General features: G+C 35.6%; 1 protein-coding gene across 1 annotated transcript in view; it reads left to right on the forward strand.

The window, feature by feature from the left end:
* LOC149795947 (synaptogenesis protein syg-2-like) overlaps nucleotides 1–22791 on the forward strand; it is a 109793-nt gene extending 87002 nt beyond the window's left edge. Inside the window, exons 8-13 of the mRNA XM_089964158.1 lie at nucleotides 6382–6672; nucleotides 10691–11002; nucleotides 11471–11761; nucleotides 16158–16412; nucleotides 21540–21839; nucleotides 22262–22791. Of these exons, the coding sequence (XP_089820284.1) occupies nucleotides 6382–6672; nucleotides 10691–11002; nucleotides 11471–11761; nucleotides 16158–16412; nucleotides 21540–21839; nucleotides 22262–22683 (1871 nt within the window). The 3' untranslated portion in view covers nucleotides 22684–22791. The remainder of the gene's footprint in view (nucleotides 1–6381; nucleotides 6673–10690; nucleotides 11003–11470; nucleotides 11762–16157; nucleotides 16413–21539; nucleotides 21840–22261) is intronic.
* The last annotated feature ends 233 nt before the right edge of the window (nucleotides 22792–23024 follow it).

The following is a 23024-nucleotide window of genomic DNA, read 5'->3' on the forward strand; positions in this document are numbered from 1 at the left end:
GAGCATCGGATGTGCCGCCCCACCCCCCAAGAAGTGACTCCCGACGATGAAGTGACCGTGTTTGAGAGCCTGTTTGGTACATCCCCGACGGTGACAGTCCCAATAAAGGTGGAGTGTTGACGACGGGAGAATGGGTGCGCATTGGCAAAACCAAACTAACTTTCGAAAAAGGTTACCACCGAATTGTTTCTTGTCACTGGACTAGTGCGTGGCTGTCATCCTGCCGTCTATAAATGTGAAAACATGAACCGGGAAGTGTTAAAAGGAATGTTTTACTTGCCCGAATTTCAATGCATGACCAAAACGAAGACGAAGTGTACTACATCGAAAGCATTATCGCACGAAGAACCCGTAAAGTGGGATAACGTAGTGTCATAGAAGTCAAAGTACGTTAGAAAGGATATCATCCCAGTTTGATTATTTGATCTACGCTTCATAAGTCATCGACTATAAAAAAGTGACCATCTTGCCATTCAACACAGCCTCAGCTACCACACTGACTAGTCTTTTCCAGTTCTTCTGTGCAAGATCTACAAAAGCAACCCTTGTGGTTGTGGTATGGAGAACGTTATCTAAAACGCAAATCGTCTTTTTCTGTCAAAACTTTGTGGTGTATTGTATCATAGGTGCGGCCATTGCCAATCTGAGTTTGCACCAAGGAGACAAACAGTTGTGGACCATTTTTATTGAGCAGTTGCATCAGCTACTTTCTTCCCAATCCTTCTCTGAAATACTCTAACGGTGGGAACAACGGGAGTCTTGTGCCCAACGTCAAACCACTCTAGCAACAGTCACCACCCCAGCAACAACAACTACAACAATCTTTTTAGACAGTCCTCTCACCTTCAGCGACCCCTCGGAGGGCAGAACTCTGACAATTTGAACTAACGTTACCAGTGACAGTTCCATGGAGGTGTTTAACACCTTGATCTGTTTCACGGCCAGATTAACTCAGGCCATCCATTTGGATGACTAAGTCCATTGGAAAGTGGCTTTGGTGGAAATGATTTACCCTACACAAATCTAAAACGATGAAATCAAACACTTTTACGATCGAAGTTCATGACTAGCAAGTGCAACAAAACTTGGATGAATGCTTCACTAAAGGTGACTTTATGAAAACACAAGTCCCCAAGACTAAACGGTTCACATATTATTTAACCATCCCTGCAGGTTATTATATTAGCGGGCAACATCTGGTGAACGGGATTGCTACCAGGTTCAATGCCGTGGTTGGCAAAGCCTTGGACAAAACCAAAGTGCCACGATCGAGTACCATAAAATATCTCGTCGCCTACTGATGAAATTTTCAGAGGACAAAGAGTTGGCCATTACATTTTGTCATGAATTGTATGACATATTGGGTGGAGACCCCATTATGATCAGGATTATAAACAAAATATCAGTCATTTGCGGCAACTTGGATTTTACGAAGTATTTACGATATTCTGCAGAAATGAACCAAGTACTCAACTGTATTTTTGTGTACTCCGATGTGATGGAATACAACGTGTTGGGACACACCACTGTACTGTTACGGAGAGTTGTTCCTTTCAAAGTGAATTATGTCACAAACGCTGACGAGGATGGTGGAAACACTTCTCACGTTCACCGCGAAAAGTATATCCTCATTATTTGCCCGTCAGTAAGTTGTATTTTGACACTGTCAACATTAGTATAAAAAGATATCTGTGACAAAATATTTCATTCGCCAAAGCAAAAATTAAGGTGAAACTTCATTTTCGAAAACGATTCTCTATCGACTCGTAAGTCATGTATCCAGCGTTTCGTTCGTTGGACCCCGTTTTGAAATCGATGGTGACGCGAGGATTGCACGCCTTGACAGTTGCCGCTTCCGACGCAAGGCAAAGAATTTCTCCAAAATGTCATCATCGACAAACAAAACCTCAAAGAAGATTTCTTGCTTCAAACGGGCAAAACATTTTGGGCCGACGAGAAACTTCTATAAATGCCCCGGATACTGCTAAGTCTGTTGTTCCTGATTTCCTGACATCACAAGAATAACAAGGCAGAAAGAGACGAAAACGAAGACACCACTCCAGAGGTCTTCATACCCCCAGAGCTAGAAAGAATAAGGAAAATAGAACCGTCCTTGACTTTGACGTTTTAATTATAAATTCACAATTAGAGAGAAAATATGATGCACCAAGAATCTTGCGCCTGTTCCAAGTCGGAACTGGATTAATTTGCCATGCCACCCACCATGATGACGATGCGAGGATCCCGATGGGTAAGAGTTCATCCCGTCTCCTCTTTGTGTGATTCAGCTCTTATCGAGTTTGAAATCAAAGGACAGCCCGAAGATTAGATCGATCTTAATAGCAGTTACCTGTATTTGAAACTCAAAGTGATCAAAATGGACAACACCAATATGGGAGCCGATGCAATGGTAGTTCCCGTCAACAATTTCATGCATTTTTGTTCAGTGAAGTGGATTTGTACTTGAATACCAAACTGATCAGCAGTAGCATGGATACTTACCCTTATCGAGCGTACTTGGAAAATCTCTTGACGTTTTGAAAAGAGGCAAAGAACTCTGATCTAGATGCTTGCGTGGTATGGAAATCTGACACAACAGGCGAGGACAAGTTTAACGACACAGTACTGACAGCAGATGACCATCCTCAAAATGTGGGGTTTAACGACCGTCAACATAATATCCTGCAAGGATGTAGTTTAGAACTGATGGATCGTTTGCATTTGGACATGAGGTTTCAAGAAAAATATTTGCTTAACGAAGTGGATATCCGCCTGATACTAAATCTATGCAGTACCGCTTTCTAGTTGATGGCTCATGCCAACGAGTACAAAACGATGATCCAAGAAGCCAGACTGTACGTGCGAGGCGTGGAAGTGTTACCTAAAGCGGGAAACGACATCAGTCACACGTTGAGAAGAACGACTGCCTAGTATCTGGTACGACGAGTGGAAGTTAAAACTTTCACCATCGCTGCTGGACTCCCATCCATGATCCAAGATCATCTATTCCAAGGACAGTTACCCACGCGTTTAATCGTTGGCATTGTCAGCATTGCAGCCTTCAACGGAGCCGTCGCTGCTAATCGTTTCGAGTTTAATCACTACAGAGTGTCCAAAACTGAAGACAGTCGCGATGGCAAAACCTTGTGTATCAGACTCTTCGAACCGGACTTGGACAAAAATAATTAGTTGAAGATCTTACTTGTCCCTGTACGAAGCCAATGAACAGCTAGGGACCAGCACCAGTCACGACATTACGTACGAATATTATGCAGGAGGTTAAACTTTGTGAGCTTTTGATTTCACTCCAGACCAAGGCAACGACGAGGGACATTTCCACCCTATAATGGAATTCAGCAAGATTCCTGTGGAACTTCAGTTTGAAGAAGCTCTCAACGAGACGGTAAACATCATCCTGTATGCCGAATGCGATAATATCATAGAAGTCAACAGTGTGAGAGAAGTCAGGGTAGATATTAGAAACTATGGAACACACTTATCCCTCTTTGAATAGTAGAAAAACTTTGGAAATGGAGGATAACGTGGAAACAGAACCCCAAGACAAAGACGAAGAGAACGTGGCGGTCATGTCCAGGTAGCCAGAACAAGAACAACTTTTAGTCTCCTGTTTTGCCAAAAATCTACAGAAAAATTACGGAATTGACCAAGAAAAATTGCCTTGGATGTCGAAACGATCATCCCAGTCAAATTCAACACGATACATGTCTGATGATGAGTCAAGAAGAAATATTTAACGAGTATCTGGATGACGCTTGGAGTCTCATCTCGGAAGAGGCAGTGTTTCATCAGTGGTATAAAGACTTGCGCGATGATTCCTGCCCTCTCATTGACGCCAAAGTCGCCAATGGGGGTATTGTAATGCTAAGTCCCATTGACGCTATAGTGGCCCCTTTCACTACTCATGCATGGGTGCATCTATTTATAAGTTCATTTAGAAGATTATATGTTCGTGATGTGATGTGATTTGGATTTTTAACGTAGCTTTAACAAATTTCCAGTCATATCGCTACGATGTCTGCAATGTGGCAGTTTATAGTGATGTCTAGCGCATTGGGGCATCATGCCGCAAACATGTAGCATGATGTCCCACCCAGTCACATTATCTTGACACCGGGCCGACCAGTCCTAACACTAACAACTTAATGCTGATCGCCAAGCGAAGCAGCTGTTAGTACCATTTTTATAAGTCTTTGGTATGACTCGGCCGGGGATCGAACCCACGACCTCCCGCATCCGAGGCGGACGCTCTAACCACTAGGCCACCGGAGCGGTTGATTATATGTTCGTTTGGCACATAAGTCTGCTGTGTGAGTATAATGATCGCTGCCACGCTCTTGCCTGATGTATTAAACTTTGCAGGATTTCGTTTCTACAATCAATGGAAAAAGGTATGGATGACTAGCTTTTGCCTTTTTTGAAACCCTTTGGGGGAAATTCTATCCTGATGATACTCTGCCCCCATGGCTGGATCGTTCAAGTCGAGTGAGTGTGTGTGCGTGTGTGTGTTTGTGTCTGTGTGTGTGCGGGAAAAATTAATATGCAACAGTCTATTAAGGGCTAAACATGTCATGGAAGTGGAGGCTAGGACAGGTGAAATTACCCAAAGGGACAAAACAAAGAGGAAAACAAACAGTTTCATACAACTTTAATGCATCGGATGCGGGATGTCGTGGGTTCGATCCCCGGCCGAGTCATACCAAAGACCATCAAATAAATGGTACTAACAGCTGACTCGCTAGGCGATCAGCATTAAGAGGTTAGTGTTAGGACTGGTCGGCCCGGTGTCAGGATAATGTGACTGGGTGGGACATCATGCTAATTGTCTGCGACATGATGCCCCAGTGCTATACATCACTATAAACTGCCACATTGCAGACATCGTAGTGATATGACTGAACAATTTTTAAAGCAACGTTACAAATCCAAATCACAACACAAATCTTAGCCTAATTCCCTTTGGCAGGTACTGTTAAAAGATCGTTATACAATTTAATGTCTTACATTAGTTTTCTGCAAAGATATATATTACACTACCTGTACATAAAGGTGAAATCTTGAATCTACCTGCGAATATCATGTTAAATACTGCCTAAAAAATACATTTCAATATAATCGTACATAAATAAATACTGGCGTGCATGATAACCCAAGTACACACAAGCACAAATGCATACATACGTACGTACATACATACATGCGTGCGTACACGCCCGCCCGCCCGTCGGCACGCACATACATACATACATACATAAATACATACCAATGTGTTGCACTGACTAGGTTAGATTGGCAGTGTATTTGAACGCCATGATGTCTTTGCTTAAGAACCCTTTGCTGAGATTGTTGTAAAATGTTTGTGAAATGTAATGTCGTGTTGTACTCTACTAAGATCGATATTACACAAACTGTTCATTTAGCTCAACATGAAAAAATAAACTATTTGAAAATATCATAATATGATGCTTAACACAATATATCCAACAATGCAGTATTTCCTTCTGTGTATTGTACAGAAGAATTGATTAAGATTTTTCATAATAATCACTAGTTTAATTAGAATCTGCATGGAAATAAAGACAGCGACACATTTTCAAAGAGTACGGACGCTGTATCGTCTACAACATTCAAGTCAGCTAGTATATATATATATATATATATATATATATATATATATATATATATATATATATATATATATATATGAAGCACAATAACATGACTGTTATTGAAGCAAACTAGCTGGACAGGAGATTGACATTGATATTATTTCAGAAGCAGCTTTCTTGTACCAATTTACAAAACTTTGGATGTAACCATACAAATAGAATCTAGAAAAAAGAATTTCATTTGTGCAGATATTAGAAGAGACCACTCCTTTAGACTCAATAGAATCTAACAAATTCAACCCGTCGCCATCACATTTTCATTAAATAATAAGTAGTATTCATCAAAATTATCAAATTCAAAATGAACTCTCCAATCAAACTTACATTGTATCCATTCTTTTCGGCCGACCCATTTGTTTTGTTGGCTTATTAATAACTTCTTTTTGAGATACTTTAGAATGCTTTGGAGATTACATTTAGTTATCGTTCCCTTTTAGCTATATTGAATACCATTTTGGTGTTTTGTGGATTGCTCATATAATGGAATGATTTTTTTAAAGTAAGGTGGTTTTGTATATTTAATGGGTACTTGTTAACTCTTTGACCAGTTAGAATTTATTTGGAGCCTTCTTTCGTTTCTCTGTAAAAGAGGCAATTAATTTTGTAATATTTAATGATCTAATTTGCATATAAAATGCAGTGCAAATCAGAAAGAGATCTTCCGATGCCAACATTCACTTTTTACTCCTAACAGTTCAAGAAACCGAGGTAACACTACAACTTAACAGCCAGCCTGTCTCAGACCAGTCTATCCTGAACGTGACATTGAACAAAACAGTGACCCTGGTCTGTGTTCCTGGACCCAGTCGACCAGATCCAATTATAGAATGGTACATTGGAACAGATCTGAAGATCTCTAGCACCAGTCAGGTTTTTTCCTTCATACCTAGTGACGTGGACCATGATAAACTTATCTACTGCAGAGCATATAACCTTGATCCAAGTAGAGCAGCGGAATCGAACAAAACAAAGATCTATGTTCAAGGTTAGATTTGATGATAAAATGCTAATGTTTCTATTAAAGAACAGATTTATTAAATATGACTTATGGATGATGCAAAGCTATTATAGTCATCGGAGCAGCACAATATAACAATTCACAGAGTCTTCATGAATTTATATAATGTGCTTTTTAATAGATGGTGATAGAAAAATCTCAGAGAAACGAACTTGTAGTATCTAGACGATGGTGAAGAAAACAAAATTTATAATTATAAGAAAAATTGGTAAATTAGTAATTAAAACCAGGAATATCTTTTTCATTATAGTCCTTTAGTATAGTCATATTTAAAAGTGGTCTAATATCTGAAACAAATAAGAACTTGCATGAGAAGTTATTTTAATGAAATTGCACATTATTATCAAAAGGTTAACGGAAGTATTGTCAAACATTCGTATTTATAATTATGAGATAGTATATTTCTAACAATTTAGAAACCCTCTCGAATGATTTGTTGAAATGATTAATATGTATATTCGTTGACGTAATATATTATACAGTCATAAGAGTCAAGAAAGCACTGTACATTTACCAGTATTATGAACATGCGATTAGACGGCAAAGTTCTTCTTACATCATTACAAAGACGTTGATGAAACTTTCTTGGTTTAATTTTAGAAGTGTTACATTTTCAATTGAACTAGTTTGATGACATTATGTAATTATTTCCATGAACGGTGGTCATATTAGTGTATATTTCATAACGTTCTTAGAAATCATATTTCAAAACCAAAATATTGTTATAAGCACGGTCTTTATTATGTTTTTTTTTCAAGCATGATATTTCAAATATGCTATCATGTAATCAGTATAAACAAGCTACGCATAAGACTTATGTTTTCAATGATCATTGTATTTTATAATCATTTCAAAATAAGTCTCCACTGCACCAGTGCTATGTTTTCTATTTACTTTATATTGAACTTAATCAGATTCATTCAGCCCTCATCTTAATCTCTTACACTAAATTTAGTGGTGTCTGACAAGGCTTTTAATTCGAGTACTTGGTTAGATGCATACAATTTCAATTCCAGATAAACCCAATTAAAATATTTTAATTTGTTGAATGTCATTAATATTAAAAAAATATCACTGAGTGTATTATCATTGTATTATGATGGTCTTAATATGAAACATCTGTGACCGTACATTTGACTGACCGAAACATATATGTAAATGAATGACAGGAATGACTGATTTCTATATGGCTATTTCTAAAACGTCTGCAATGAAATATTTCCAATCAGTTATATCATCTCTTATATTTAAAGCGCTCGGTTACATTGAATGGGAATAATTATGTAACTTTCTGATCAAAACACACACACACACACACACATTATTTGGCCTGTTTGTATCCAAAATATTTGTACACGTGGCTGTGAGTGGAGATATCAAACGTTTGTCAAAGCTTTGACACAGGAATTTGGGCTTCAGAAGGTTAGGATTCAGGAACAATATTTCTTCAAAGAATTGAAGTAGACGTTATATGTAGGCAATATTCTAACAAAAAAGCATCTGTCGCAAAGATGTAATGTGTATTTATGCTGTGTCCTTAACATTTGCCCACAAATGTATATTGTAAACTTAATTTGTACATAGCTAACATTTGTCCATGATTGCAAGTTTGCTGGTAAACAAAGTGTGTGCATGTCATTTGTGTTGTGTTGTTTACAGTGAGACTTGATTATTCTATATGAGAATCCCTTACATTCATTTAGCCGTAAGTAAATTGAACATGTGTATAAATAGGGATTTCGTAAACAAATAATCATTCCTGTTTTAGATCAGTCTCTTGGAATCAATTTTGTGATCAGTGTTTGCATCTGTATTGTTGAAATCAGGAATATTTCGATGATTTGTTTACATTATTCATTATCTGTCGGATTAACACGTTACTTTTCAATGTTTAGTGAATTCATTAAAAGGCATTTTGGATTGCATCAGTGTGGTATATCAGGAAGTTAAAGAGCATTGGAGTTCGCTAGCAATATTCTATATTTGTTGAATTGTATTATGGCATTTAGTATTAGTCGGAATTTGATTCATACTATTGTGTCTTAAGAATTTTCACTTTGAATTCGAGGAAATAAATTGCTTGTTGATTTTTAATTAAACTGTTTATGTGACTTTGTTTTCTTTACAAATTGTAAGACCTAGAGTCGTACTTTGGGTTGGATGAGTAAGCCTGTATGTGGTTTTCATAGGAAATCAAAAGAACTAGAGCTAAAAACAGATGAAATTAGAAGTTCGAGTACTTGAGAAGGAAATAATGGAATCATAATTACAGAGGGAGGAAAAGGAGAGATAGAAACAGTTTCAGAGAAGGAGGGAGGGAAAATATAAAAGACAAATACAGAGAGGGGAAAAAGAGAGACGTTTAATTTCAGAGAGTAGAAATACATTGGCAAATGAAACGAGAGAGAGAGAGAGAGAGAGAGAGAGAAGCACACATGCTAATGAATTGAGAGGACCGAGGGAGGAAGAGTCAGAGGGAAAGAAACATGGGAAAGGGAAATGCAGTATAAATTTAAAGAATTAGTACTATTGTGTTGAGCAAACCCCTTTATTTACATGCACGTTCATGTTTGAAGTTACAAGAAATTTAGTTTAATATCCTGTTTTCACCACAAGAAGCTACTAAACACATTCAGGACTATTTGAATTCATTCAGAATATGTTTGGAATTGTGATAGAACTGCTTTGGTAATTTGGAATTTGATTCACAATATTGTAAGCGTCTTTTGATTTTCACTTTGTAATTTAGGGAAATGAATTGTTGTTTGATTTGTCGTAATATGGGTACCTTGATGTCTGTAAACATATGCAGCAATGACGAAATACATTTGACCTCCATTTCATCCTCTAAATTCTTGTACATTGTGGTTAGAATTTAATTTGACATGAATGATCGACCACATTTCCCCAAATGACCTAAACGCGAACCTTAAGAAATAGAAAAGGACGCACATGCCAATTCTATATGCCATACCACTCAAATGAAATGGGATGCTCAAGAATATTTTCTAATCCCCTCATCATTAGTTTTGCTTCATCTAATAAAGTCGCAACAAATATATTTAGAGTTGAAGACGTACAGAGCAACCGTCGACTATGAGATGACGTCGACGCCAAACAACATCAACATGGCTGTATTTTTGCATTTGTCTTTTACGAGATGATACCACCTACCATGACGAGCAAATATTAAATATCTGTAAGCAAAATATATACTTAGTTGTATTGCAGAGGTGGATAAAAAAAGAAAATAAAATCAATTAACCACTGTGAAACACTGGTTCTTGATAATAAGTATTCTTTTCATATTCCTTTTTGTCATGTTAGAGAAGGATTTACAAGGCTTTATTTGAAAATGTAAAACGTTAGACAAAAAATTTGGTTCCCCCTTGATAAAAATGTATGGATTGGTTCATTGATTTAATTTTTTTTTTTAAATACCTATTTGTAATAAAAGGGTGTTTCAGACCTTTAAATTTATTGGTTTTGAAACAGCACATTTAATGATATCTTGTAAATACTATGATATATTTTGCTATATATTTTACGTTCAATTAAGCGTTTTTCAAATCGATGAGCAGGATGAAAGAAGGGAGGAAACATTTTGGCAATGACAGTGAATTCTTATTTTATATAAAGCGTGCAAAATGTTAGTATTGGGTTTGATTTAATCTTGGTCGTCTATAATCTTTTCATATGTATTAATAATGGAAGCTATCGACTGGTCTATGCCATGAAAAGACATTAAAGATCAGTATGTTGGATTTATATTAAATGAAAAGTCATATTGTTACAACGGAAATTGTTTTGACATTGTTCAAACCTATTAATTTCGTTTACTTTTAGCCTCAAGTGCATACAGAGATTCTCTGAAAAATCTAACGATATTGATAACACACAAGAAATTTATATTAAGGTCATTCAAAGCGCATGTGTGTATAGCGTTTACTGAATTCGTTAAATGTTCAACCTTTTCTGAATCTAGTTGAAGTGACGTCAGTCTATCTATCGGGGTCCACAACTAAGTTCGAGTTTTATGAAGGGTATCCCGAACTGCTGACCTGTACCAGCAATCCATCAAGACCTATTGCTACGATCACTTGGACGCTGGGTGAAAGAAATCTGACTAACAACATCATCACTGCTAATACCACTGATATTACCGGGCTGCATACAACGATCAGCCAGATTAACCTAACCGTGATGAGGAGCGACCTGAACCAGAGCATATCTTGTGATGGGTTTATAGATAATCAGCTGCCTGTGTCTTCTAGGAAGCATCCTGTGACTGTTTGGTGTAAGGGGCTTTTTCCACAACATATGCATATATCACAAACTATAAAAGATTATAAATGTTTTAAACCATAGTTACTTCTTAACACAAAAACAAAATTAAAACTTGACGTGGTAAATTTTGATGATGTCAAATTCAATCATTTTATATCCCTGTGTAACATGAACTTCATACTTCGAGTTCAATTCTGTTTAGTTCATAACTTGAAAGAGAAGGCAGAATTTATATCATAAAAGCTGTACGAAATGTATGCGACAGCATAAATTGTGTCCTTCCAAAGTGTTTTTCTTTTAAGTGTCTGTAACAAATACAATTCAATGTATTTCCATATTGTTTTATATAAACATCTATTATAATAGCACATATATTGTATCTATACAGCGTCCCACATATCTAAGGCATTAATGATTTTTTGTCCTGTAAAAATACTTGAACTTCCAATTTATACTATCATTACTATATCTCATTTAGATAAACCTAGCATACCATGTGTCAGAGTATACGAGAAACTACATGTTAGTTTCCCGTGGATTGAGAATACCACAGGGACACTCGAGTGTTACAGCAGTGACTACGGCAACCCTACCTCCCATGTGACATGGATCAGTGACAAAGGCTCTCCAGACAGTGATATGAACCTGGTTATTACGGAGCTTATTCCCGCTGACAATGGAAAGCATATCTCCTGCAAGCTTATGAACAAATTCACTATTGACAAAGACCAGCAAATTGTATCAAAAGCTTTGAAGCTGGACGTTGAGCGTAAATATATTAATGTTCTCATCCATTTAGAAATGAAACAAAAATAAATGCCCTGACTTTAATTATCTCCAAGATTATTACAATTCTACCTGTACTGTTTATTGTAACATAGAATTTTAAAACTATATAAACTGTGCTTTAGAGGAAAATGTCTCTTGATTTACACAAATACAAAGAAACATGTCAAGAATTAAAGATGATGATGTCAGGTGTTTTAACATTTGTTTTGAAATATTATATGTGTTACTTATGGGCTTGCCTTCGTGAATTTGTAAAACTCGTCATGATTTTAGATATCCTATATGAATTGAATTGCACGAAAACAATTCTGACTTCATGTACATGAATTTTGTCTACATTTCCTGATAATCTACTGTTGGGAACATCATTTGGGGTTTGCCAGGAAAAATTACAAACACCTCTTTTAAATCCCTCGTATTCTTCATAGCATTACGACCTTAAACGATATTCCAGAAAATTTTTGTTCCGTGGTTAACATTATTTTGCCTTTCTAAAGTATTCACGCCAAGTATTCAGTAAATGTTAAAATTTTTAAAGGTATTCAGTAACGTTAATTTTATCGATTTGAATTTTAGACACAATGGGAACCATTTTTGTGGCTCAACTAACTAATACCTTTCTCAGCAGTATGTGACAAGGAGACTGCTGGCTCACTGTTTTTCTAAAGTATTTTTATGCAAAAAAGATCACCTTTGTGCAGATCCACGTATCGATGCAGACCTGGATGGATGATGAGTGGATGGATGATGAGAGTTCTGGTTTTCATTTTTGAGACTTCTTGTTCACTTCCATTTGGCATGGATCCTTTTTTGTTTTTGAGAATTCTAGCCTATATGTTTGGTTCGACGATAAAGTTTGAATCGATGATAAAGTTTTCATCGGTAACAGTTCTGGTTCATATTTTTGAGAGTTTGGTGTCACTTTTTGAATGTCGATTGATGGAAGGTTTGTGTCACTTTTTAAACTTGGATGGACGAGAGTTTTGAGAGTTCTGTCTCACTCATGATAATGTTTGGGTCTAAGAAAGCTCCGGCTCACTTATTTAACAATTTTGTTGCGCATTGTTTTGGGACGTGGATCTATAATCAGGTTTGGATCGGTGATGTGATGAGATTTGGTTGATGAGAGCTCTGACTCAATTCTTGAATGTGGATCGATGACAGTTCTGATCAACATTTTTGGAGAGGTTTGGCTCTCTTTTTGTGAATTTCGTTTCACTTCGTTTGAACGTGGATCGATGTTAAAGTTTGGAATGATGAGAATTTTGAGAGTTCTGGCAAATGTTTTCTTAACGGAGATCGATGAAAGTTTTGTCTTATGTTTTAAGAGTTCTTGCTCAGTTATTTTACGTGGATCGATGATGAGATTCGTCTCACGTTTTGAGAGTTCTGGTTCACTTCTTTTGAACGTGGATCGATGAGGTTTGGATCTTTGAGAAGTGGGAGAGTTCTGGATCACGTTTTCAGAGGCCTGTCTAACTTCTTTTTGAACGTGGATCAATGACAAGGTTTGATTCACTTTTGAGAGATCACGCACTGATTTTATCGTGTCCATGTGCCACTGTATTGTTTCCATCGGAGCAGTGTCTGTTATAGTCGAACTCACATAACCCATACTCCTTTCTTGTTCATGAGAACCATCGAGAGTGAGATTGGAATGATTTCATCAAGTACAACCTGAGGCAGCCATGAAGTGCTTCCTGAAGATGGTTGAAAGTGGCCAGTTTATCAATGATGGCTTCTTTTTACTCCTTTGGCATTTTTCATAACGTGTCCGCCATCAAGGATGAAGCTATACGTTTTCCTTCTGACCTCAGTGAACTCCATAATAGGTTTTCCATTTGTTTCGTCTTTGAACATTCCAATTACCTTTTGGTTGTCAGCGCTGTACAATAGACGATGTGGTCAGTAATCACTGAAGTTAAATAGTTCTTTTTGATCGAACATATCTTGTTAAAAATCTTCCGTTTCAATTTCGTACACGAGCGAGCACGTGTCCGTCACGAGAACTTTGCCTTGCTGGTGTATATGTTTTGACAAAATCGTACTGATACTCGTACTTGAGGACCTTAGACAGATTTAATACAGCCGCTCCAATATAAATTAGTTTATCAAGTTTAAGCGTTGCTTTTCTGGATTCAATTGCGACCAGATTTTCATCAGATATATTCATTTTAACAAAGCCATCATCGGGTACTAGTTTATTTTGTCTCTCGACGTTGTTGAATAGCCCTATGAGTTTTCTTTTTCCATTTGTTTTGGATGTTTTTTTTCCGAACATGCTTTTGTTCATAAATGAAATAATTCTAACGTGCCAAGGACGGTTCTATCTATGAGTGAGCAGGATGGATCGATGAAAACAAGCCGGTGTTTGTTAAATGATCTCGACATCAGTTATTCCGGTAAAATCCGCTGAACAAAAGCAGGTGAAATTCATTATAAAGGGTTAGACAGGGCCGGGAACAAAGACACAAACTATATGGTTGAGATCCGATCCAAAACATCTTTTACGATGACTATGACAAAATAGGAACGGAAAAGTCAGAACAGGCCAAGGCGGTGGTCTTTAAAAGGATAGACAATTTAAACAGAGAAACCTGGAGTGTTATACGTTGAAGATCTCAAGCTTAATTTTTACATGGTCACTCTTGGAAAACAATGTCCGGCCGGTTTCGTAAAGTGCTGACTGTGCAAAATTAGGTTACAAATATACACTTTTTGCTGTGTTCGTGTTTGGTTTTCTTTTCTTTTTTGTCTCATCACTGCCGTGATCGTAACATATTTAACTGTTTTACCATCTTCATGTACTCCTGAGGACTTACAGGTCTCAACTAGGTCTTATATTTGTGTTCTCTGTCTCGGTAATATTATTTGATTGATATGTGCTTGGGTCCGTCGATTTTCGCAGATGGTGATTTTTTCCCTGATGCACTCTTTGAGACCAGCACATGGTTTATAGCCTCATCCAGCTTTAACCAACGAGTTACTTTCACTACAATACTCATAAGGAAACGCTGATTGCATACTTTAGTGGACTAATCAAATAACCACTTACACCAGGTAGGTGATGCCGGTGCCATGTATATATTAATACGTCAGATACAATTATACGTTTAATTAACACATCAGATATATAATTGTAATCGATCAATCAATTAAACATATAATTCTGTGTGACATTGGATCGTCAAAAGCAAAACAAGAAATAGAGCAACGCACAACTTCAGAAAATAACACTGCAATTAATTATCCCTGATAAAATCAAACGCTAAGGACAGAAAATTCGCTACAAGGCAATCAGGATACCCCCACGCGATGACCTGACAGCGACCAAAAACAAAATCGGTGTTCGGCAGCAAGATAAAACGTTTACGTTCAGCAAGCAAGCTGTGCTATCACTTGGTGTCATCAATGACACAATCCAAAGGCTGATTAGGCCAGTCGTACAACGAAAACCGAAAACATTTTCTGGTATCAAACTCCAAACTTTATCATTGAGCAAAGATCAAAAAAGTGAGCCAGAACTCTCAACAAATGTGACAAACCTTATCATTGACCCACGTTATAAAGGTGCGCCAGAACTCTCAAACAATGTAGCCAGAACTGTCTTTGATCCACTGTCAAAACGTTAGCCAGAACTCTCACAATTGAGCCAGAACTCACATCAATCCAAACTTCATCATCCATCTACGTTCAAAACGTGAGCTAGAACTCTCAATGATCTACTCTAATAAATCCATTTTAAAAACGAGATACAAAACTCATCCATCATTGTTAAAAAGGTGAAATAAAACTCTCAAAATGTGAGCCAGAGCTGCCATTTATCAAAACATCAGCACAGATCAAAATCTTATCATCGATTCAAAATGTGAAGAAGAACTCTCAAAAAGCGAGAAGGAACTCTCGTCAATCCACGTGCAAAAAAAGTGAACAAGAACTCTGATCAACCCTCGTTCAAAATGGTGAGGCAGAACTCTCATCTGCATATGTGATGTTTTGTTACTTAATAATACATTTGAATAATAATCCAGAACTCTCCCTTTCACATACTTCTCTCGTCTTATTTTTGGCGTTGGGGTAGGGGAATATTTAATGCATTACTTGGATTGAAATTCCTCTTTGAAATGATGGAGGAATAGCATTTCAAACTGACAGAACTATATTAAAACAAAAGATATTGTTGCATAATTGTGTGTTGTCATCAATGTACATTTATACTTTGATAAGAATGGTATAAAGGAAAAATACTAAATGTAATAATTACTCATTCCCATCAAAATAAAAGTCTAGTTAATATGAAAATGATTTTGACATAAATGTATGTAAGAAGCTTTGCTGAACTTAAACTCCATCTTAAATGTCATAATTACTTGCAGACTATCCGATCATCAGGTATAATGTCAGTAATCCAATAACTGTAAATGAAACCCAGTCTCTATCAGTCATTTGCAAAGCCTATGGAAACCCAATACCTACAGTTGTTCGATGGAACAATATACCAACTGGCAGTTTGCTGATGTTCGATTACCTCAGTAGGCAGGATACAGGTAACTACACGTGTGAGGCCACTGCGAAGTCATGGAAGTACGATACACTGACCAGTCAGAAACAACTTGAAATTATAGTACAATGTGAGTTTGTTTTATGTATTTATATGTTCCGTCTTATTTGACTGAAGTAAGGTTGAGTTTAAGGATACCTGCAATAAATAATTCAACTAAAGCTCTGCACGTCTATTTTTCTCATGGAACTAATGTGCATCTATAAGTAATAAAATTGTCTAAAATCAAGCAATATGTCCAATTATGTGTTACTTGTTTTAATTACGTTGCTTTGCTATAATATGCATTCTGAGACAGGTGAACCCATATTGCACAGTATATGCTCGCTGGTATATTGCTAATCACCATAATATTTATAGATTACTGCATTTGTATGGGAAAATAGGAACGAGTTTTCGGAATGAATACTCCACGAACTTGTGAGTGCAGTATATCCTTCCGACAAAACGAGTTCATATTTTCCCATACAAATGCAGAAACCTTTTTATTATATGCTCATTTTTTTATTCTACCTAAGGTTTAATGATAAAAACAAAATACACTACAAGAAACAACGTAAATGAATCAATACCGTATTCCAAACTAAATACACAAGCGCAGATTTGACATTACAAAAAGACATCATTATTAATGCGCACATAACTCCGCGCGCTCGACATAACTTTCGAAAGAAAATGGCGTGTCTAGTTAAAATTGAAATGTGCAGTCATACTGTGGATGAATGCGCATTGCAACGACTTTTCCATTTGAACTGGAGTTAAGATATGTTGGTATTTTGTTTCGATTCGACGAAGGTTTGTGATTTTGGACTGGATTCATCTGTGCAAATTATACATGAAACACATCGGATTAAAGTGGCACGGGAGCAGCGTGTTTACGTCATTGAATGTTTGAAATGATAACGTGGGAAAATGTGAAGTCTTTCAATTGCAATTTTCAGAAAGACGCTATGGAATTTAATGTGTATTTCATTTTGAGTGCAGTAAGGAGGATACAATTGCACCTATCATCGAAATTACAGCACACTTTCGAAATGTGTAATCCAGATTGAAAACCTATGACATGGCTCATGTAATTCGGATTTGCAGAATTAATTAAAAAAAAACATTTTGAGGAAATTCAGAATGTAAAACTGTAAGTATATTTAATTTTGCCATTCTTACCACCAGATAAAGAATACAGTATATTCCTTGTCACTTGTATGTTATTTGTAAGGACATAATCGTCCGTCTTTTATATAATGTAGCTAGCCTAAATCCGTAACATTGTATCAACGCGGAATGTGCCAAAACAGCTGTTTTTTATTATTTTTTTTATTTTTTTATTTTTTATTTTTTGCAGTCCACGAAACATGTTTTAGTTCATTCAGAAACAAATTTAAATAACCACAACGTAACGAGCCTCTTACGCGAGTGTATATGATTTGTTTGCAAATCAAAAGTGCTGGTGTCTGCGTCATTGTTTGTTTACAATAGAAAGTAGTTCCTTTATTCACGTGAATGCTATATGTGTATTGTCGCGCGCGTTCAGCATCGGGGAATACTGAACGATTTCGACAATGTAAAGTTACGGGGAAAAAAATGAGCATATAATAAGTTCACTTACAAACTTTTGTCACTTAGTTTATTATTCGTATGAATCCAAAGCAGATTATAGAATTCAGCAGTCCAGAAATTAATGCTACCTTCTTGCTCTGTCCTTAATTCATCCAAAGTCGTTGTGTTCCGTTTGTCTATTTGCATACTCTCAATACATGGACGGACGTGCCTGTCACGTATAGGGTTCGTCAGCCACCAGCGCGCGTGCAATAGACATAGACATACCCGTTCCTGATCTTCGCGAGCGAAGTCAAGCCACCAACAATATATATATATATATATATATATATATATATATATATATATATATATATATATATATATATATATATATAACAACTATTTCAAATCATATGTGTTTAATGCATAATATAATTCTAATATTTTGAAGTAGGAAGCAATGTCATTGTTAAATTCAAATACTTTTAAAATATAATTTTCACCGTAAAATAAAACCTAATGTTGTATCAACCGGAAAATGATACAAAACGTTATTTATAAATACTATCTACATTTTGCTACGAGTATATGCTCTTACAATTGTTAACATAAAAGAGTGTAAAGCAAGAAGTTTTGTAAAATTAAACAAATAATTTATTTCCTAAGAATATCAAGTAAAAATGAAATAAAAGAATGTGGGGTATTGCGAATTATATTTCGAAATAATCCTAGAATTACAGACACAAGTTCTAATAATACTCAATACAATGCTGAAAGTGTTGAAACGCCTGTGGCGGCCTGTATCGTGTTGTTGTAACAACAGTCTTTTGTTGAAACAGTACTATAATTCTAAGTTAGAATTCGTTATAAATCCCAGTGAATGTCTCTGTCCAAGAGTATTATTTCTTTTATCTCTCGGTATGACCAGAGATAATAGCACTAAATTAAATATTATGGACAAAAAAATTCTAGCACAAATGAACTTATCGACACTAAAACGACAATAAATTAATTCTACTAGATCTTAAAACAGAAATAAATATTTTTTTTTACTGACAAAATTATATTGTCCTCTACACGACCTCGGGTAAGTGTTAGTATTTTCTATAAAGGATGAAACATTCTAGAAACTTCTTAATGTTTACAAAATAAAATGTTAGTTAATTAGGACGTCCCTTAATAAAATTATAATACATACCCAGGAATATGTCATGTACACCAGGGAAATCCCAATAACCTAAACCCAGACCAAATAATCATGTTTACTTCTATTAATAATGATAATAATATTAAACAATTACACATAGATGATAGTCTATGTATTTATTAGTTGTTTGCAGAATAAAAAATATATCATTAATTCAGGCTAAGCAGAAAATGAACTTGATTTTGGACATTGCTAAGTCCATCAAACAATGTTACACAACAATAGGATATAATGAAGAAAAAAACGCAAGAAAAATAACTAACTAGCAAGCAATTTAAATTAAATACAAATAATAATTTTAGCCCTATTATTCTTAACTTTTGACAAATTATATCTACATTCCAATTATGATTTATTCTTTGATAAGATTTTAATGCATGTGTGCTTTAGGGGACGATGGGTAAAAGGACAATAAGGTTTGATACAGTTAGAGAGTAATACAAAAATTCAATTTAAAATTATACAGTGTAAATATTAAGTGAGAAATAAGGCCTTCTATAACCAAAGTTAAACTTGTGCTATCACATGTCTACAAAAGTTTCAAAAATGTGTATTCATACCTGGCGTCACATGTGTATATATCATGTTTGACATATGAGATTTAGGTTCGTAAATTTATTTACACAGTAGTTACATTTAAATTTGTTTCTTACATAGCAAATTTTTTAATAGTGTAGATCCATAAAATAAATCTCTGATGAAGTAAAATGGCCACTTGGTTGAACAATCAAAAAAAAATAAAAAAGAAACAAATAAAGGAAAGAATCTGTCTTGTATTACAAAGCATGCTTCAAAACGCTAATTGATTGAATTGATTGGGCCTGCTAACAAAGATAAGTTCTGAAGAACCAAAACAATGCAAATGCAGTTTTTTTTTACAATCAAATGGAAAAAGTTTATTTTTCATTTTTTAGTTTAGTTATTTGTAACAGTTAAATTTAGTTTAAGAAAAACCAAATACACCAAAAAAAAAAACAACAAAAATTCAAAGTTCCCAGCCAAAATAATAGTTTTCCATACAATTTACTTAATACAGTGTTTGTTTCGACGTTGAGATATTACTAAGAAAGCATATAATTTATATCAGTAAACTACCATATTAAAAAAAATATAATTCTGATTTAACACAATAACGTTATTACAGGTTAACAAAAATGTGAATTATGATCAATTCCAAACTTGTTGCTTGATTTCAGTAAAATACAAGTTAGGCATAGGGAGTAGCTATCTTGGAAGAGCTCCTTTTAACCCCTTAAACAGACACAGGAGCACAGCAAAGCAGATATCTCAGTTTCATATTTTAAGTGTTACGAGTTTGTACTCTTAAAATAAATAACAGAAAAGGGTGAAGACAACAAGCTTTGTAAAATTTAACAAATAATTTATTTCCCTGGAATACAAAGTGAAAAATGAAAAAATTAGAACTTACGGTATTGCAAATTAAATCCAAAATTAATCGAAGAATTAAAGACACAAGTCCTAGTAATAAAAAGTCCTGAATAAAACTCAGTTCAAGTCCCGAAAAGACCCAAAGTTGAAGGCGATAACGTGTATGTTATGATCAACGAAGTACTGATGTGTCAACAGTCTCTTGTTGAATCGCAGAAATATTATCCCAGATTTGAATTCAGTATAAATTCCAGTGAATGTCTTTATCCAAGAATTTTGTCAGAGCACTTTTGTATTTCCCGAGAACATAATCACTTGAATTCAATCATTTGAAGGAAATCAAATTCAGCCCATACTGGTCACAAACTAATACAACTGGACGTGCTAGAGGTTAAAACATGACCTGAAAAATTATCACAGTCACAATATAATTCTTTGCTTGACATCTGGTGATAATTAGCTTTTTCTAAAAACAACCATCATCTAATGTAAAATAACCTTTTAGAATGTTCTAACGAGCCTTGTTTATTTTACAACACAATAGCCTATAGATTTCACTTAGCGGTGTCCGTGTATATGGGAAATGAATATGACGAAAACTACAATACGAAACACCCATTGTAGAAGATAAATCCTGTAGCCATGTTAATAGGCAGTTTAAGTTTATAATATACAACATAGCATATTGCCCTTGCCGAAATGACGACGAAATCCGTACACTCAGAAACGATTGACGATTTGTGGTAATCTAAGGAGCATTGGAGTTAAACTACGTATATATCTAGTTTAATGTCAGTATACATTACACTACTAATGGACACATAATAGGGTAATATGCAAGATGATCGACTTTTAAGCGGATCATAAGAGCGTAAATAATTTTCGAGGACAACATGCTCATTCCATAATTAAAATCCAAACAAAAAACAACTAGAAGCAAAATAACAATGGCGTCATTTTAATGCCACATTTGTCTTCCAAGAATTAGAGGGTTTGCAAAATTTATATTTTCTCATTGACCTGGAATAAAAATTAACATCGTTTAATGTTTATAATTCACAGATGCCCCTGACATCAAAGTTATTGTATCCGGTAATACAACGCAGAACCAGACGGCTGAAATCATTTGTGAAGCTCGTGGCGTCCCTGCCAATAACACTTTCTACCCGTGGGTACACGTGTGGATGAATGATGTGATCAGGGATGAACTACAGGGTAGAAGTAATTTGACTCACACTACATTAAATATTGACAGGCTGTCTTTGGAAAATAGTGGAACGTATATCTGCTCCGCCACAAATGGAATCAAAGGGAATAACGGGAAACTCGAGCAAAGAGGGTCAGAATTTCTTAATGTCACAGGTATAGTTTACTTTTTATACGAGAAAAATAAATCGCATTTTTCTGACAGATTGTATGCTGCACATATGAAATATTCCGATTGTTTGGTTTGAAATGTTTATCTATAAATACGAGACACCTCTGACGGTCGCTTAAGTAAATGACATATTAAATAATTACTGGCAATTCTGAATATAATTAATGCAGTAACAGTAAAAAAGAAAAGAAAAATTACCAGTCAACTGCTCCATAACAATATATTATGAACGGGTTACATATACATATACTGACGAGACATTTCGTCCCCATCCCAGCAGTAGTCCTCCACCCACTCGCTCTCTCTCTGTCGTTCATTGTCTGTCAGTTTATCTTTCATAGATCCTTATACAAATAATTACAATATAACTAATTCAATGTATACATTATTTTATTTTGGTTTCCAGGGACTCCCACTATTATACAAGGAAACTCTCTATTCGCTGGAGAAATAGGTTATTCTGTTAATATATCCATACCATTCTACAGTAATCCCGCTATAGAAAGCTTTTACCTCCAAACAAAAGGTAAAACTCTTGTAAACACAGATGGGATCAGTACATATCTCGTTCCTGAATCTATCAATTACCAGCTGTATGGCAAATCGGTTATGATGGAGGCTCAGGCGGCACACATCATCTTCCACAACTTGTCACAGAGTGATGTCGGCCACTATACACTTGTGTTGAAGAATCCTATTGGCCAGTCAGAGTTTATATTTCAGCTACATTCGTATGGTAAGATGTGTATTATATTTATTACGAATACAGTGTTTAACTTTGTAACATACGGTTTCCGTGCAAGATGGTTCAATGTAGATACGTTATAGGTCAGTGATATCAAGTGTTAAATTACATCTGGGAAATGTCATGTACTTTAATAAAATCTCACTTTGTCGGACATCACCAGTATGAGTCCATTAATTCTAAACTGACAGTCATAGATGCAACGTTCCTATAAGGAGTCAACCACTAAGCAATTTCCGCATTTGCCTTCACTGCATAACTTGTGAGACTTACATTCAAGTTTCTATATTTTTATTCTTCCATCCAGATCGATTTAATTTTGAGACGTGTGAAATTTTGTACAAACTTACCCTTTCACTCCTATTTATTGGCGGACAGGTCAAGCACAATGCCACAAAATATCACACTAACCTAAGAGCAACAA

This window comes from Sinohyriopsis cumingii, chromosome 7 (genome assembly GCF_028554795.1).
Source record: "Sinohyriopsis cumingii isolate HCF-2022 chromosome 7, ASM2855479v2, whole genome shotgun sequence".
In the NCBI taxonomy this organism is placed as follows: Eukaryota; Metazoa; Mollusca; class Bivalvia; order Unionida; family Unionidae; genus Sinohyriopsis; species Sinohyriopsis cumingii.